Source organism: Panthera uncia, assembly GCF_023721935.1.
Source record: "Panthera uncia isolate 11264 chromosome E2 unlocalized genomic scaffold, Puncia_PCG_1.0 HiC_scaffold_19, whole genome shotgun sequence".
NCBI lineage: Eukaryota > Metazoa > Chordata > Mammalia > Carnivora > Felidae > Panthera > Panthera uncia.
Window position 1 is genome coordinate 25,969,800 of NW_026057588.1, and position 16,275 is coordinate 25,986,074.

Consider the following 16,275-nt stretch of genomic DNA (forward strand, 5'->3'; position numbering starts at 1 on the left):
GTCGTGATGTCCTGATATGCATTGCTAAACTATACTTATGTGTATTGCTGACAATTGCCTCTTTTCTGTGGGATGGTTTTACTTTCCTTGAATCTGCTTGTAATAATCAGTAATTTATAACGTGACTTAAGGTTAAGGGTTGGGAAAGCGTTTTGAAGAACTTCTCTGCTCTAGATCCTTCCTTTTAGGGAGACAAGGGCTGAAATCGTGCCAAACGGTTGATTCTTGTCATCTGCTTTAATCTCTTAAGAGTTTAGGTGAAGCACCTCCGTAGGCCCCCAAATCACCTGTAAGGTAGTTCCTGCAGGTTTCCTGGCTTTGTCTTGAAGTGATAGAATGTCTGTTTTCATTGGTTCTGTCAAGATGGGGTAGAATTTGTCAACATCTTCAAAGCATTCACGTGCTTAGACGTGTCAGCCTTTTTCTCATTAAGCTAAAAATGTTAACTGCTTTGGTTTATGTAGAATGTCTTTTCTGTCCGTTCACAATACTTTTATCAACTCTACAGATTCACCTTTTTCTCCTCATGTAAGAAACAAATTTAACTACTTTGTCATGTTGTAAACATTATATTCTCATGTTAATGTGCAGAGTATAGAAAAGCAGAAAAAGAAAAATACTGTCCATAATCCCACTCTTTTTGGAGGTGTTGGGTGTATGTAAATTTTCTTTTTCCCAGAAAGGAAACCTTTTTAAAATTGAGAATAATGTGCATGATAGAAAATTTACCACTATCAAAGGAAAACGAAAAGCAAGTCACTTTATACCTTATATGCTTAGATCGGTTTCATGGGATTTGCCATCATCAACCTTTTTTTTTTTTTTTTTTAATTTTTTAAAAAACATTAAAAATGTTTATTTAAGAGAGAGAGCAAGAGGGAGTACGCGTGCTATTGGGGGAGGGGCAGAGAGAGAGGGAGACACAGAGTCTGAACCAGGCTCCAGGCTCCAAGCTGTCAGCACAGAGCCTGACATGGGGCTCGAACTCACAAACTGTGAGATCATGACCTGAGCCGAAGTCAGACACTTAACTGACTGAGCCACCCAGGCACCCCAGTCATCCTCTTTTTTGCTTGTTTATCCTCTTGAAATTTTTAGCAAAAGGAATAGCATGCTGTGTACACATTGTCTTATACTTAATGTATCAGCACAGAGAGGTTTCCTTCATTCTTTTCCTTGACGACACAATAGTCTTTTGTCAGCACATGTCATGCTTTGTGTAGCATTCCTCTAGTGATGTTTCTAGGGTTTTTTGCTATTGTAGAAAGTGCTTGAACATCCTTCCATACCTGCCATCTTTCTTTACACTTGTAAAATGTTTGTAGGAAGATTCTGGAAGTGGAATTTCACAGTCAAAGGATACATGCAGATCAAATTCTGTTGGAAATGTGCCTGATTGTTCTTTAAAGAGACTATTTATAACTTCAACCATAACGTTTAAAAATGATTATTTCTCCATAGATTTGTAGTTATTTCTCATGCTTGCCGACTTTGACATGATTTGCAAAAGTAGAGACTTTTTTCTTTTGGAAGCAGTACCAGTATGTGTTCAGAGTGTCGAGAACAAGCTACAAGTCACTAGTAATTCTACCACTCCTCGGTAATGGCTGTTAAGACTTCTTTCTAGATGTTTGGCCTGCTGTATTCCCCTCAGCGTCCTTAGCTAGGGCCTGGCTGGTGGAGAGCACTTAATGAGTATGTGCATGAGCGAAGGATGGACTCCCACTCTTCATGTTTGCCAGCTCAGGTGTCCTCACCATCTCTGTAAAGCGTGGTCACCTGCCCACATGGAAGGCGGCAGGCAGGACCCTGAGTGCCCCTGCTCCTGGGCTGTGCACCGTCCTCTGAAGGACCCTGGTCTGTTTGGTGGAGGGCCACCTAAGAAAAGTGATTCTTTAAAATCCCACTGATGTAGTACTTTACAAGTTGAGAATTGTTGTGTACTGTTGGTGTTAACCTGTTTACAAGTGAATTATCATATGGTAATGGCCATAGATCAGTGTCATCAAATATATATTGCTAGTGTTTCTGTCCCATAGTGAGTGCTTGGATGCCATTATTTACATCTACATGTTTTAGATCCTTCATTGTGAGGAGAAAATCCTTAATTATTTATATACTTTTTTATAGCTTGCTCTTAAAATAGAAAATTAAGTGTGTTGGATATCTCCACTAAAGTCTGTTAATATAAGGACCCAGTTTATGCTCCTGTTGATGCTTAGCACGATTACTGATGTAGGAATTCACTGAAAATACACTTTTCTTTTTCAGAAATATCCTGTATTACCGTACTTGGTTTTAGTATTGAAACAATTCTTATTACAGAGGGACCTTAATGAAGTATTTACAGGTGGAATTGGTTCTTATAGTCTCTTTTTAATGGCAGTCAGTTTCCTTCAGGTAAGTTGTATGATTATATATCATGCCTCGTGTACACTAAAATAAAATTAATCCATCAGGAAATCATTTTGGAAAAAAATTTAAATCAAGCTCTAATTGGAATGCTTCCCTTAATTACTTATGACTTTTCACTTTAAAGTGGGACTCTTTATAATTTTATAAATAACTATTTTTAAATCTCAGGAAATAATTTTTGGTTTGTTTTTAACCCCATATGTTCTAGTGGTTTTAAGAATTTTCACTGAAATTTTAACATGCATAGGTATGGCGTGCTTTTTGTAAGTGTAAGTGGTAGTATAAATGTCAAAAATAGTATCTTCTAAGCAACAAATCTTGGAAGTTTAGCTGGAATGGAGATCTGCTATCTGGGTGGAGTGATTTAGAAGTCTTAATGTTGTCTGTGAATGTGTTCATGAGCCGCAGTGCTGTCAACGGCCCGACTCCGCTCATGAGTCAGAATGATTCCCTGACGTTTTGGGCCAAGCCAGCCCTGTTAGCATCCTAGGGCAGCTGTGAAATTCAGCCTTGAATTTTGTAAATAAATTGTCCCCCACCAGTTCTGTACCAGTGGGGCTTTACTGTTGTCTGAAGCTGTACAGCCTGCCGTTACTCCAGTTCCCTGTTGGCTGCTAGCCTAACCAGAATTCTAATAGTATTGTTTTATAGAAGTGAGGATGTCTCTTATTTTACCCACCTTGATAATTGAGAGAAAATCCAATATAATTTCTTTTTTTTTTTTTTTTTTTCCTGGTTTTAGTTACATCCCAGGGAAGATGCTTGCATCCCCAATACAAACTATGGTGTTCTTTTAATAGAATTTTTTGAATTATATGGACGACACTTCAATTATTTAAAGACTGGCATCCGGATAAAGGATGGTGGTTCGTATGTGGCCAAAGATGAAGTACAGAAAAATATGCTTGATGGCTACAGGCCATCGATGCTTTATATTGAAGATCCTTTACAACCAGGTATTGAAATTAGGTAAATTTGTGGGCATTCAAAGAAAGGGCATTGCCACTGTTGTACTTTAAACTCTTTTTAGAAGAGGGGCACCTGGCTGGCTTAGTAGGTGGAGCGTATGACTTGATCTTGGGGTCAGGAGTTCGAGCCCCATGTTGGGTGTAGGGATTACTTAAATAAATAAATAAATCTTTTTTAAAAGCCCCACAACTCACTCTCTCTCTCTCTCTCTCTCTTTCTTTATAGGTTTTTTTTTTTTTAAACATTTATTACATTTATTCATTTTTGAGAGACAGAGACAGAGTGCAAATGGGGGAGGGGCAGAGAGAGAGAGGGGGACAGAATCCAAAGCAGCCTCCGGGCTCCAAGGCTGTCAGCACAGAGCCTGATGTGGGGCTTGAACTCACGAGCCGTGAGATCATGACCTGAGCTAAAGTCGGATGCTTAACCAACTGAGCCACCCAGGCGCCCCTCCACAACTCTCTTTAGGTGAAAATAAAAGATTAACTTCTAATTGTACTCATTATTTTTCCTCAAAATATCTTGCAAGAAAACACGAAAACACAACACACACGCCAGAAAAACACGCTGCATACTCCCAGTGAGCTGGGAGTAGAGGCCATTTGGCCCTGAGAGGCAAAGGAGTATAGATACTAGCTGTTGGTTTGGGTGGCTTGTGCGCATCTCCAGTTTGCAGGCCTTTTTCTTCTTTGTCGTGACCTTGTTGGCCCTGATTTTAGCCCATTGTCAGTCAGGGCTTTGAGCAAGTTTCCTGAAGCCTTAAGAGGCCATAAACATGGTAATACCGCTCAGAAATGATGAGCAGAAGGGTTCAAAGAGACTGTTTTCCTTTTGAGCCCCTTCTTTCCTCTTTTAATTTTGCACAGTCTCCCTGTGCCTTTTCCAGCTTCATGGTGGCTTGAAAGGGAACAGCAGATTCCTTCCTTGCTGTCATGGGGTTGTGTTCGTTTGCTTGTATCCTAGTTTTTCTGGGCAGTATTTTTTCTTGCTATCATTGTAGGATATTTAGATTCTGTATTACCAGACTTCAGTGGAGATGCTTTTAGTCATTTGCTTCACTGTGTTAACTTTGAAAATGATTAAGGAAAGGGAGTTAAGAGAGTAGTCATCTAGGGGCCCTTCTCTGGCTTATTGTGCCATATTATAAACCTTAATAGTTCTGTGTGTTCATTCATGGAGGAAATGTTTATCAGGAAGCTTCTCTACGTAAAGGGCACAAAGATTTTCAGCAAGATGCTCCTTGCTTCAGGAGCTTATAATTTAGTGCTGGAGATATTTAGATAGCTAATAGAAGCAAAAGACAGGGATGTCTTATTTAGCTTGGTTTCACTCTTAGGAGAGAGCAGGCAGTTAACTCCTTTGTTTGCATGACTGTATGTGAGATAGTCCCTGTGGGGCCAGAATACATTGAGGCAATTTATATGCCATAATGTACTTACTGCAGGATACACACATTGAGAGCCTGGGGAGTTGTGGGGATGGCCACCCGCCCTGCCCAGATTCTTTGTGCAACTGTATAAGGAAAGCAATTGCCTTTGCTCTTCTGGAAGAGGGCCTGTGCACATTTAGTTCTTATTAAGCACTGGTCACGCTTACTATCTTCTATATATGTTTCTTTTAAAGGTAATGATGTTGGAAGGAGTTCATATGGGGCCATGCAAGTGAAACAGGCCTTTGATTATGCCTATGTTGTTTTGAGTCATGCTGTATCACCAATAGCGAAATACTATCCCAACAATGAAACGGAGAGGTAAAGGCTTAACTAAAGACAGCCCTTTGGGTCAAAATTGGTTGTGGCTTCATATCTCCGAATTAACGTACTCTCTTTTTTCTTTAAACGCATGCAGCATATTAGGTAGAATAATTAGAGTAACGGACGAAGTTGCCACATACAGAGATTGGATATCAAAACAGTGGGGCTTGCAGAATAGGCCTGAGCCTTCATGCAATGGTAAGAGTTTTTCATTGATTGATTGACCGAGCATTAGTGGCTCTTCTGTGTTGTGTGTGTTTAATGGGAAGAAACGTTTTCCAATCTTTTGCCACTCTTTCAGGAAATGGTGTTACCTTGATAGTAGATACTCAGCAGTTAGATAAATGTAATAATAATCTATCTGAAGAAAATGAAGCCCTTGGAAAATGTAGAAGTAAAACTTCGGAATCTCTTAGTAAACACTCTTCAAACTCTTCATCAGGTCCAGTGTCTTCCTCTTCTGCCACACAGTCCAGCTCTAGTGATGTCGTAAGTATGAGGACGTGGCTTTTCTGAACCTATGCTTAGGAGTTCTGTTGGGGGGATAGCTGTCTAGAGGGCTAAACTTAATTCCTTTTCTTATTTATTACTGGGAAATTTTAATAACTTTATTGATTGTACATGTCCCCAACATTGGATTAAAATTTTGAAGCATACAGCAAAAGTGAGAGAATTTTAGGGAACATTCATATACATCGCCATTAGACTCTGCCATTAACATGTTACGTACTTATCCCATAGCTAGCCATCCATCCATCCTTCTATCCACTAATTCATCTTATCCTTTGATACATTTCAAAGTAAACTACAAACATCGGTACACTTCCCCTAAAATGCTCTAGTGTGCTCATCACTGACCAGCATTCAGTATTTGGTTCGTTTTTTCTTTTGATACAAAATTGACGTACAAAGAAATCTAAATTGTGCATCAGTGAATGTTAACACTGTGTGCACATGTGTGACCCCAACTATAACAAAGTACAGCCTGTTACCATCATCCCAGAGAGGTCCTTCATGATGCTTTCCAGTCAGTCCCGAATTCCACCCCAGAGGTAACCACTCTTAAGATTTTCTAATACCACAGATTAGTTTGGCCTGTTCCAGAATTTCACATAAGTGGAATCATTATCATGTATACTCCTTTGTGTAGGGCTTCTTCCACTCAGTAATGTTTTTGAACTTCTTGATTGAATTTTTTTAAGTTGAGGTATAATTCACATAACATAAAGTTCACTATTTTAAAATACACAGTTCAGTGGTTTTCAGTATATTCAGTGTTGTGCAGCCATTGCCACTAAGTCCAGTATATTGCCTTCGCTCCTGAAAGAAACCCATCAGCCACCTCTAACCATTCCTCCCTCCCCGAATCCCTCGGCAGCCCCACCTCTGCTTTCTGACTCTAACTTACAGTTATACCTACAGTTACTGTTCCTCATCAGGGTTAATTGTGAGTGTGCTTCCTTGAGATATAAAATGGGCTTACCCATTATTTGAATTTTGACCATATTAAGTCTGTGACATATAGAGTAATCTAACTGTGGAAGGGACATCATTTTATGTTGTTGGCGATGACCACGGATCATAATGGAATCATGAATCCTCATATGCACCATCTACCTGCGTGCCTTTTTCCTTCCTAGGGGAGAGTTCTAGAGGACGGAGCTGAGCTAGAGGTCACAGACACAGTGGGGCAGACACAAAGACAGCCTCAAGAGCGAGCTTTAGGGACTATGAGTGTGAAGGTGAAGGGTAGACCTGAGCAGAGAAGTAGCACAGTTGTGTCCCAGGCAGCCCAGAAACAGGTGGGGCTCAGCCCATCGTCTCCGGGAAGTTCTTAACCACGCGGGGTGTTCGGTTGGAGCACTCACTGATTGTTTATCACAGACGCACAGAAATTGAGCCTTTTGAATCAGTCGTTTTGTATTTGGTTGAAGACGTTGAGTCCGGGACCTGGGGCCTTATCTTTGCCGTGCTCTTTGCACTGTACTGTGGTTCATTTCCTATCAGTGGAGGTGCAGATAAACTTGGACCTCTGTGAGCCCCTTCCAGGCTTATTAACAAGGTCAGGTCTAGACAATAGATTTAACAACGAACAGAAATCTTCTGATAAAATAAGCCACTTAAGATGTTTGGAGGGAAATTTGTGGAGACAACTCAAGCGGTTAATTTTGTCAATTTGTCAAGGTGCTTCCCTTAACTCCCAAATGGCTACATTTAGTCTAAAAGATGAATATCCGAATTACTAATACGTCACATAATAACTCATATGACTTATGTTAGGATTCTGATGCGACACCATGCAAAACCCCGAAACAGCTGCTCTGCCGTCCGTCCACTGGGAACCGGGTAGGGTCGCAGGATGTGTCCTTGGAATCATCCCAGGCGGTTGGGAAAATGCAGAGCACCCAGACCAGTAACACCTCCAACAGCACCAACAAATCTCAGGTGTGTGGAATTTGTGTGTTTTTAATTGTTCATATTCAATACAGACTATTTAGAATTTCTCAAGCGTGAATATATATACACATTGTGGATTTGAAGAAAACTCTAGGTTGGAAGAACAAACCTGTTTTGTTCTAAGAGGTTCCAAAGCACAATGCTTCCTATAACAGGGTGTCCTAAAGATCATTATGAGACGCCACTGTAATGTAAACCTTTGTGGGCATTTAGCGACTGGTCCTCATAAGACGTCCCGGCCACCCCACCTTAGTACAGATTCAGCATTTAAACAATTGCACTGAGTTTTTAAAAGATTCAGTTGTACTTGAAGTAAGCCCACTATAAGCTTTTGCATGACCTCATGGCAATGTTGTGCACATCTGGGAGTAATATATCCTTCTTTTATATTTTCTTTTCTTTATTTTTAATGTTTATTTACCTTTTTGATATTAAAATAATTTTTTAATGTTTATTTATTTTTGAGAGAGAGAGAGAGAGAGAAAGAGAGCAAGCAGGGGAGGGGCAGAGAAACAGGGAGACACAGAATCAGAAGCAGGCTCCAGGCTCCGAGCTGTCAGCCTAGAGCCCGACGCGGGGCTCGAACCCATGGACTGCGAGATCATGACCTGAGCTGGAGTCAGACGCCCAACCGACTGAGCCACCCAGGCACCCTCACCTTTTTTATATTTTAATATTCAGTACCTAGTTCCTTGTGTTGAAATGATCAGATAGTGGGTCAGCTGTCGATGAACATCAGCTTTGACTTAGGCCACAGAGAATACTCTATTTTCAGTTTTGTAGTTGTCTAAAATTTTATTAATCATGAGTAAGGAATCAAAATGAGGAAAGAAGCCATTTCATACTGGGCTCTGACCCAAGGCCATCTCACCCTCTCTCAGTACGGTGGAGACCCTGGGGAAGGCCTCTTGGAGTAGAGATGGACTGTTACGTTGGTCACCTCATGTCTGACTCCCAGAATCCACTTTACCTATACAGCCTTGGTCATGTGCACCAAATACACATCCATTTAGAAACAGCAATTAAGTGACAGGTGATAGCAGGATGTAAGATGACCATGACCTGACCGTGATCAGGGGGCCGTGATGACCCCTGACCTGGCAGCACACCTTTGTGTCTAAGAGCTTCTTCGGTAATGCTGTTTATTATGTGGTATATTGATGGATAGGTTCCTTGAGAAAAGTTTCACATTCCATGTACTCTGAAGAGGGAAGAGGGCAAGGCAAAGAAGGCAATGGTCTGTGTTTTCCAGTGTTTCCATTAAAAAAAAGAAACAAAAGTTTTAGAGCTCAGGAGAGTGAATCCCTGAAGTATCGTTTTTTGCCTGCAGGGTAACTTGGCATATTCCTCATTTGAAAGCTCCCTGAGTCAGGTCTTAGTGAGTGCTCCGCTGAATTCACAATACTGATGTCTCTTTGACCGCTTTCTTTCTCTGCAGCATGGATCAGCAAGGCTCTTTCGTTCTTCCAGCAAAGGCTTCCAAGGTACAACTCAAACAAGCCATGGTTCCTTGATGACAAACAAACAGCATCAAGGCAAATCAAATAATCAGTATTACCATGGCAAAAAGAGGAAACACAAGAGGGATGCTCCCCTCTCAGACCTTTGTAGATAGTCGGCGTTGTGCGATGGACTGTCTTCTGTGTGCAATGGTCTCATGCTCAGGACAGTTGGATAGGGACTCCTGGCGCTCGGGAGCCTTACACTGTTCAGACTTTGATTTAGCAACTGCGTTTTTTCCCAGCTCGCCACGGAATGGATCATGAAGACTGACAACTGCAAAAACAAAAAGCAAGCAAAAAAGGGGGAAAAAAAAAAAGGCTGCTCATTTGATAAGTCATATGCTACAACAGGGTCATTTTAAGATTTAAAGCTTGAATGTAAAATAAATATATTTCTCATTGGCTTTATGCAGAGTAATAGGGAATAATATTCAGTGTGGGTAGGGTGATAGGAACAAAAACCAATTTCAGAGGATGGGGTGGGGAAAGAAAACAAAAGTATCTTATAGGAAGTCCAGATTCCAAAGGGGAAAGTGATCTGTGCATGTTTTCTTTTTTTTTTTTTTTTTAATATTTTTGCATATATTTACCATTTTATTGTGTGTATATATAGATGACCATATAGGAAATTGATATTTGTAATAGTGGATTTGTTAATACTTTTTACATAACATTACTGTTTAAATTGTAAACAGATTTTTCTCAGGATTAGTTTCAAAAATAATCTGAATTGTCATCTTAACATCCATATATAGGGAAGTGATTAGTTCTATTACTCAATTTGTTTTCCTCAGCATTGAAATGACTTACTCTAGAACCCTTGTGACCTGCTGCAAAAATTTTTCCTCTAAAGAAAAGGTTTATGGTGGCAAATGACGTTTTATTTTGTAAAAAAAAAAAAAAAAAAAAAAGAAAAAAAGAAAAGAAAAAAGAAAAAAAAGAAAGAAAGAAAAAAAGAAAAAAACGTACTATGTACTTTTGTGTAAACACTGAAAAGCTCTAGTCATCTCTAAGAATTAACTTGCAACTGTTTTCTATAGTGCTGTCGTCTTGGGCAATGGGCAATTACATGACTTTGTGTTTGTTTCCTTTGCAGTCTTGTTTTGTTTTGTTTTTCTTCCCAATAGGGGAAAAAAAAAAAAAAAAAAAAGGCCGCCCGCGTCTGGTCCCATTCCTGTTGCGGTGAAACCCCGAGTCCCACAGACTTTGCATGCTGGCTCCCAACCCTGTGTGCAGCGTGTGCTTGGTTCTCTCGTCTCTTCTTCTTTTCTAAATCCATGCTTAACTACTGTGGGAGAGAATAACTGTAAACAGCTTTAATTAAATCATACTTATAAAAAACTATTTTCTTATACTCCACTTTATGCTTTTGGTATTGTTGATCTTTAAAAATTAAATGGTCTTTGATAATGGATCTATTTTGTATTGCCTTATTAAGACCAAATACTTCTTGTCATCCCATTCTTTATCCTCTCCTTCCATGGAATTGTTATCTTTAATTAAAACTTTTTAAAACATTGGCTTGTTTCAATCATACTGTAAATTTTGGTTGTGGTCAGCTTTGAGCGCAAATGAGATGTATAATTCTGTTACCCATCACATGTTGAGTCTGAAACTCGGGAATGTTGAATATAATAGGATGTAAGTGACATTTCTGAAAATGCTCTCTTTCAATGTGAAGGCTCTTGTGTTTAGCATCAGTGTATGTGGCTCTGTTAATTACAGCCATTTGGGAAATGAGATTCTTTTATATATATACATATAAAGTACTATTGGCTTTTAGGAATTTCTTTTATATACATTTATGAAATACTGAAGACCAATCAGACCATTAATGGACACTTAGTGCAACTTTTTATAAAGAAAATAATGCTAAAGTAAGACCAAAACTGATGTTATCACTGAAATTGACAGTTTTCAATATGTTCGTATTTTAATTCACAATGGGAAAATGTGTTCCACAACTGGAAACTCATGATACTTGTGTAAATCGTGGAAAATTTTAAATGTGATGTTATTTTGACAATGTTTTAAATTTTAGAGTCACATTTTATTCTGATCAGAATTTTTATCAAGATGTTGAGCTTTTGTGTTTTGAAACTAGTTTGTCATAACATATTGTGCTTAATCACAGTATTTATTTTCTAGGACTATTGTGAATGTGTAGACTTATGTTTACTGCTAAGGGAACAATTATTTATAAAATGATATTAAATCCAGTATTAGCTGCCTATTTCAGACACTTAATACTTGCAGAGATCCATTGTTACATTTACCACACTGAAGTTTTGTTTTGTTTTGTTTTGTTTTGTTTTAAGAATCACCCTCATTGTTGAAAGTAAATGTACTCTTAGGGTGCAGATATTAGCGTTCCAATAAGCATGTGATTATATTAAGGTGGTGGTAGCGGGAAGATAATCTTGATTCCATTGGGAATCTTAGGTTTTCGTAAATTTATTGGGAAAATAGTTTTTCCTGTACTGCTGAAGTTTCTTTTTGGTAAACAGTATCTTTCTAAAAGAAAAAGCATGAAGGAGAAATTGAGGTGTGTACATATCCTCAAATGACCAGCATTGTATTCGTGAATACTGTGTATCTTGCAATGAACAGTGTGGAAGCTGTTCATTTTTCAATCTGAAGTAAAATACTTTCAAGAACTTTTAGTTTGCCTGCTCATTTGTTTTGTACATTTCATCTCTGTATTTGACTCCTGTCTTTTTTTCTCTTTTGAGTTTTAATACTTTCTATGAAGATTTTGTGAGTATATCAGAAATGTTTCATTTAAATATTACAGTCCATCCATACTCATGAGTCATAACCTTCCTTTGCTCGTACTTGTAGAATGGGATTTCACCAATTCTGCCTCACTGTGGTGACATTTCTCGGGGAGTCATGTATGTGTGCCTGGTCGGTGTTGGAGCTCCTTGAAAAGTTCTGATAAACATTTCAGTACTGGTTTTCAGAAGTGTTGATGGGTCATAGACACGTCAGCATAAAACCTGAATGGTTATGTTTTGATGACAAAGGTAAATGCATTTTTTCCTGCAGTTTTGAGGTGTCCGCGAAGGAGCCTGGTTTTTAGCGTCTTTGTCTTGTTTGGAGATGTTGCATGTGGTTTTCAAATCTAGCTTTGCTCTCAGGATCTACTGGTTTTACATACAGTTGCCCTCCAGGCTTCAACAGCCTTTTTTTTTTTTGTCCTATTTTGAGTGTGTTTTACTTTTACTTGCATTTTGAGCCTGTCATTAATACTTGGATTATTTGCTCTGGCTCCAGATATTCCTGGGTAAAGTCTTCACAGGGTAAAAACATGCATGCGAGGGAGAGCGTTACTAATAGTCTTTCTGCTCTGAAGTCTCGTACCTCCATGTGTTTTCTCGTTCCCTCCCCTGTGTCATGGTTAGTGTGAGTTGTGTTTGTCTTAACCTATGGACTCGTGTTTGGGGTTTCCAGAGCTGTAGGCCTGCCAGGAGAGCGGATGGCCACGGTGAGCTGCAGGGCCCTCTTACTGCAGTGTGTTCATTGCAAAGACGTCCCCACTGACTAGGATGTAGTTACCAAGGTTGCTCTGTAGAAGTCCCTAGAAATCACCATTATTGGGTATTATTGATAAGTTTTGTTGATTTTTTTTTTGTTCATAGTTACATTTCAATTTTATTTTAATGTGGATGTACAGTTCAAAACTGATCAGTTCCTTTGATTATTACATGCTGTTGATCTCTTAGTGTTTCAGTCACTGACTAGGAATGTTGATAGGAGATTGGTTGCTTCTCAATTAACTTTTCAAGAACTAAGTGGTAACATATAAAAAAAAAGACATTCCTAATTTTCCTGTGATAAATATTGAAATGTTAAATTAATGATTAGAAGAGTTTATTCTTATCCATCAGTTCTTGCTCTCTGAGCTCATTTAACTGACTTCGGTTAGTGGAGAGTAACATTCTCATCAAGTATTTTGTGAGGAAAATATTCCATAAATGGCTCTATTGAACTTAATTGAGTAGGAAGTTATATTTAATAGTTACTCTTTATCCTAATTTTCATCAGTGACCTAATTCATCTAGTGACGTATTTAGAGAATGGTGCAGCATCACAGTGGGAACAAAGATGTGTAAAAGCAGTTCTTGGAAGTGATGTCTGTATCTTGCCTCAGCTTCTGAACCTCAAGACTCTATTTTATCAAAATATTTATGGGCGGAATGAATATTAAAAGAACAAATTTTAATACGCTACTTGATATTTAACATAACTGAGAAACTAGTCCGAGTTGACCGTGGAAGTTACTTGCGTGGCTCGGAAACTTGATGTGACCCAGAAGCCTTGTTCTTTACCGTCTTCTTGTGAGCTGTTTTAACTTTATGCCTTGAGCACCTTTTTTTTTTTTTTTTCATCAAAGATAATGACCTAAATATCTGTATAAATTGAATGTTGACAGAATTAAGCAGAAGAATTGCTTTATATAAACTCTGCGGATGTATTTGACATCCAGAATTAAATATTTACTTAAGGGCAGTTTTTCAGTTAATACACTGCTAATGTTTGTTTTACTCTTAGGCAGGGTTTTGATTTTAAGTATTTGGCCTTTACATTTTCTACTTAAGTGTATGCCCTATTAAGTGTAACCTAGTCCACAGTCTACTAGCCAGAAGGAGGGAACACCGTAGAAGAGACTGAACCAGACAGATGGAGATAGCACATCCCCTTTGGTGGTTATGAACTTGAGGAATCTCCAGGATTTGCTGAGAGAAATGTTAGCCGTATCGCTAAGAACAGACAATAACAGACAGTCTCTTAATTTGTGTATTTTCAGCGAAAGTGTTTGTTGGTATTTTCTTTATTTTTGCATTCTAACATAAGTCTCTGTGGTTCTACACGGCCTTGACTCCTGGTCAAAGCAGCAGTTTCCATGTGGCCTGATTACAGGCCAGGTCTCCGCTAAGAAAACAGTCTGGATAAATTTGTTAGGAGTGTTGTTTTACCTTCAAGATGCTGTAATAATGAGAGCCTGTGAAGTCTCACAAGCTGGGCATTACCAGAATCATGTGGTGGGTGGGGAGGGGAGACAGAGGCCTAGGAGAAACTGTCGAAGCCAGTGACTTGGTGAAGCTGTCTCTCATGGATTAGTGACCTGTACCTTCCAAAGATAATGAAATTATTTATTGGTTATCAGCCAGATTCTTTGAGTTGAAATTTATCTCCCCTTTCAACTTGGGTTCTGTGCAGTTCGTGGCTGTTGCCTAAATCATTTTGTTATTACCTTTTATATTTGGTTGCAGTCTGTCATAACCTGTCTCTTTGTCCCTAAACTGAAATCTCCAAAATGGAAGCTCCTGCTCTGGTTTTTACATATTTAAATTTTAAGGAGTCACTTTTTAAAAAAGAGTCTCTTGAAAGTCCTATAATCCTAAAATATTCCAAAGACTTATTACAAGAGTATCAAAGTGTTCACTGCACTCACCACTAAAAAGCACTGTCTTATTGCACAGTGTGGTGAAAGTATAGTTTCTGGATATAAAACGTGAAGGGCTATGGAGATAAACATCTTTTAGTGAAATATACATAGATGTATATATTTAGAAGTTTGGCCCACCAGTGTTTGTTTTTAATAACCTTTTCGTTTATTTCCTCCCTTGATCAGCATTGCCTTCTGTGTTAAGAAATGTGGACTCCTGTGAGGTGCTGGAGGTTTGAGTCATCTTGAAAGCTTTCCACTCTTGTCTAGTTACCGCTGCAGAGGCACTAAGGAATTTACCAGAAAAAGAGATTTGATACAAATGGTTTATGAAATCTCGACATTTCCTGAGGTCATTATCGCTGGGCACCAGTTACCAATACTATGAATTGCACACCTGGAAGCTCGCTTTTTGCTTTTTTTTTTTTTTTTTTTTTTTTTTAAAGCTCACGACGATTTCTTCAAAGACATCAATTGTTTGCCTCAAAAATTTTATAAATTGCATTTCTACGCACATCTGCCCCCAGTGCTTACCATTGGGCTTATTATTCATAATCTGCAATTCAATAAAGGCTTTGTGCTTTCATTTATCTTCAAAACCGCTGGTATGAGCCTTTATGTAAGACTTGAATGGCTATTAAAAAAATTATCTTGTAATTCTAAAGACGGCCCTGTTTAGACCAATGAGAGGTTCTTCTGTACATAGATAGCATTTCTGTGGGCTTCCAGCCTTTGTAATGCCAGTCATGGAGTGGGAGATGCTTTAAGATGCTGTTTTCTCTCCTGCACGGGTCTCCACAGCCACTGCAAGACTGAAGCCAACTCCCCACAGTCTGCCTGCTCCCAAATACCGCCCCATTTGTATCCTTTGCTTTGATGCAAGGGGTTATGCTTGCTGTACTAAGAAGTTGAGATACTTTAACGGTAGGTTTTGTGGAGCCACGAGTTACACAGACTAAAAATAGAATAATGAAAATGTTTGGTTCTCCAAAGAACAGAGAAAGAAGTGGGGTTAATAACCAAGTGTAACCAGAGCGTGTTTTCCCAAGGGGGGAGCGTCAGCCCTAGGACTTGGACTGACGGTGGTTGCCTGGAACCCAGCTGAGTGGTGGTGAAGAAAATCCTGGATAGTTTGCTTCCAGATCATCACAAGCTGACTTAGAGTGAAGAGTAGCTCAGCAGTCTAGACAACTGGCTGGTAAAGCCAGCTCTCCCGCCCCCCTCCCCAGCCTGGTCTCTTCTTGCACATGTACTGGAAATGTCCTTTTTTTTTTTTTTTAAGAGTATAATCAAAATATCTTGTTAGCATCCCAGAAGTTGCTCAAATGGTAAATTAGAGAATGAACTGAATATACAGGACGACTTTGTCCATCTACCTAGACACAGTGCATTTACTTAATTTCTCAACTAAGGTGTGAATGCTCCATTGTGAAGAAATGTAAATAATATGTAAATATCTAAATGTAAGGATCTGGTTACCCTTCACCCTCTAATCCCACCTAGCTCCCTGGAGCTACCTGCTCTATTTATTTATTTTTATTTTTAGAGGGCGAGAGAGTCCCGAGCAGGCTCCACACTCAGCACAAAGCCCAACACGGGGCTCAATCCCATGCCCCTGGGCTCATGACTTGAGCTGAAATCAAGAGTCAAGACACTCAAATGACTGGGCCACCCAGGCGCCCCATTACCGTTTTAATATTTGCGGATGTAGCTGCCTAGATTTTTTA

At 39.1% G+C, this 16,275-nt stretch overlaps 1 protein-coding gene across 4 annotated transcripts in view; it reads left to right on the forward strand.

Moving 5' to 3' along the window:
* The window catches only part of TENT4B (terminal nucleotidyltransferase 4B), a 76,560-nt gene extending 61,413 nt beyond the window's left edge, over window positions 1–15,147 (forward strand). Inside the window, exons 6-13 of one of the 4 annotated variants that reach the window (XM_049621232.1) lie at window positions 2,272–2,400; window positions 3,158–3,371; window positions 5,008–5,134; window positions 5,232–5,335; window positions 5,439–5,626; window positions 7,418–7,582; window positions 9,033–9,078; window positions 14,735–15,147. In XM_049621232.1, the coding sequence (XP_049477189.1) occupies window positions 2,272–2,400; window positions 3,158–3,371; window positions 5,008–5,134; window positions 5,232–5,335; window positions 5,439–5,626; window positions 7,418–7,582; window positions 9,033–9,078; window positions 14,735–14,787 (1,026 nt within the window). In that variant the 3' untranslated portion in view covers window positions 14,788–15,147. Of the gene's footprint in view, window positions 1–2,271; window positions 2,401–3,157; window positions 3,372–5,007; window positions 5,135–5,231; window positions 5,336–5,438; window positions 5,627–7,417; window positions 7,583–9,032; window positions 14,507–14,734 lie in introns of those variants that run through there. The other 3 variants (XM_049621234.1, XM_049621233.1, XM_049621231.1) reach the window with 3 other exon arrangements.
* The last annotated feature ends 1,128 nt before the right edge of the window (window positions 15,148–16,275 follow it).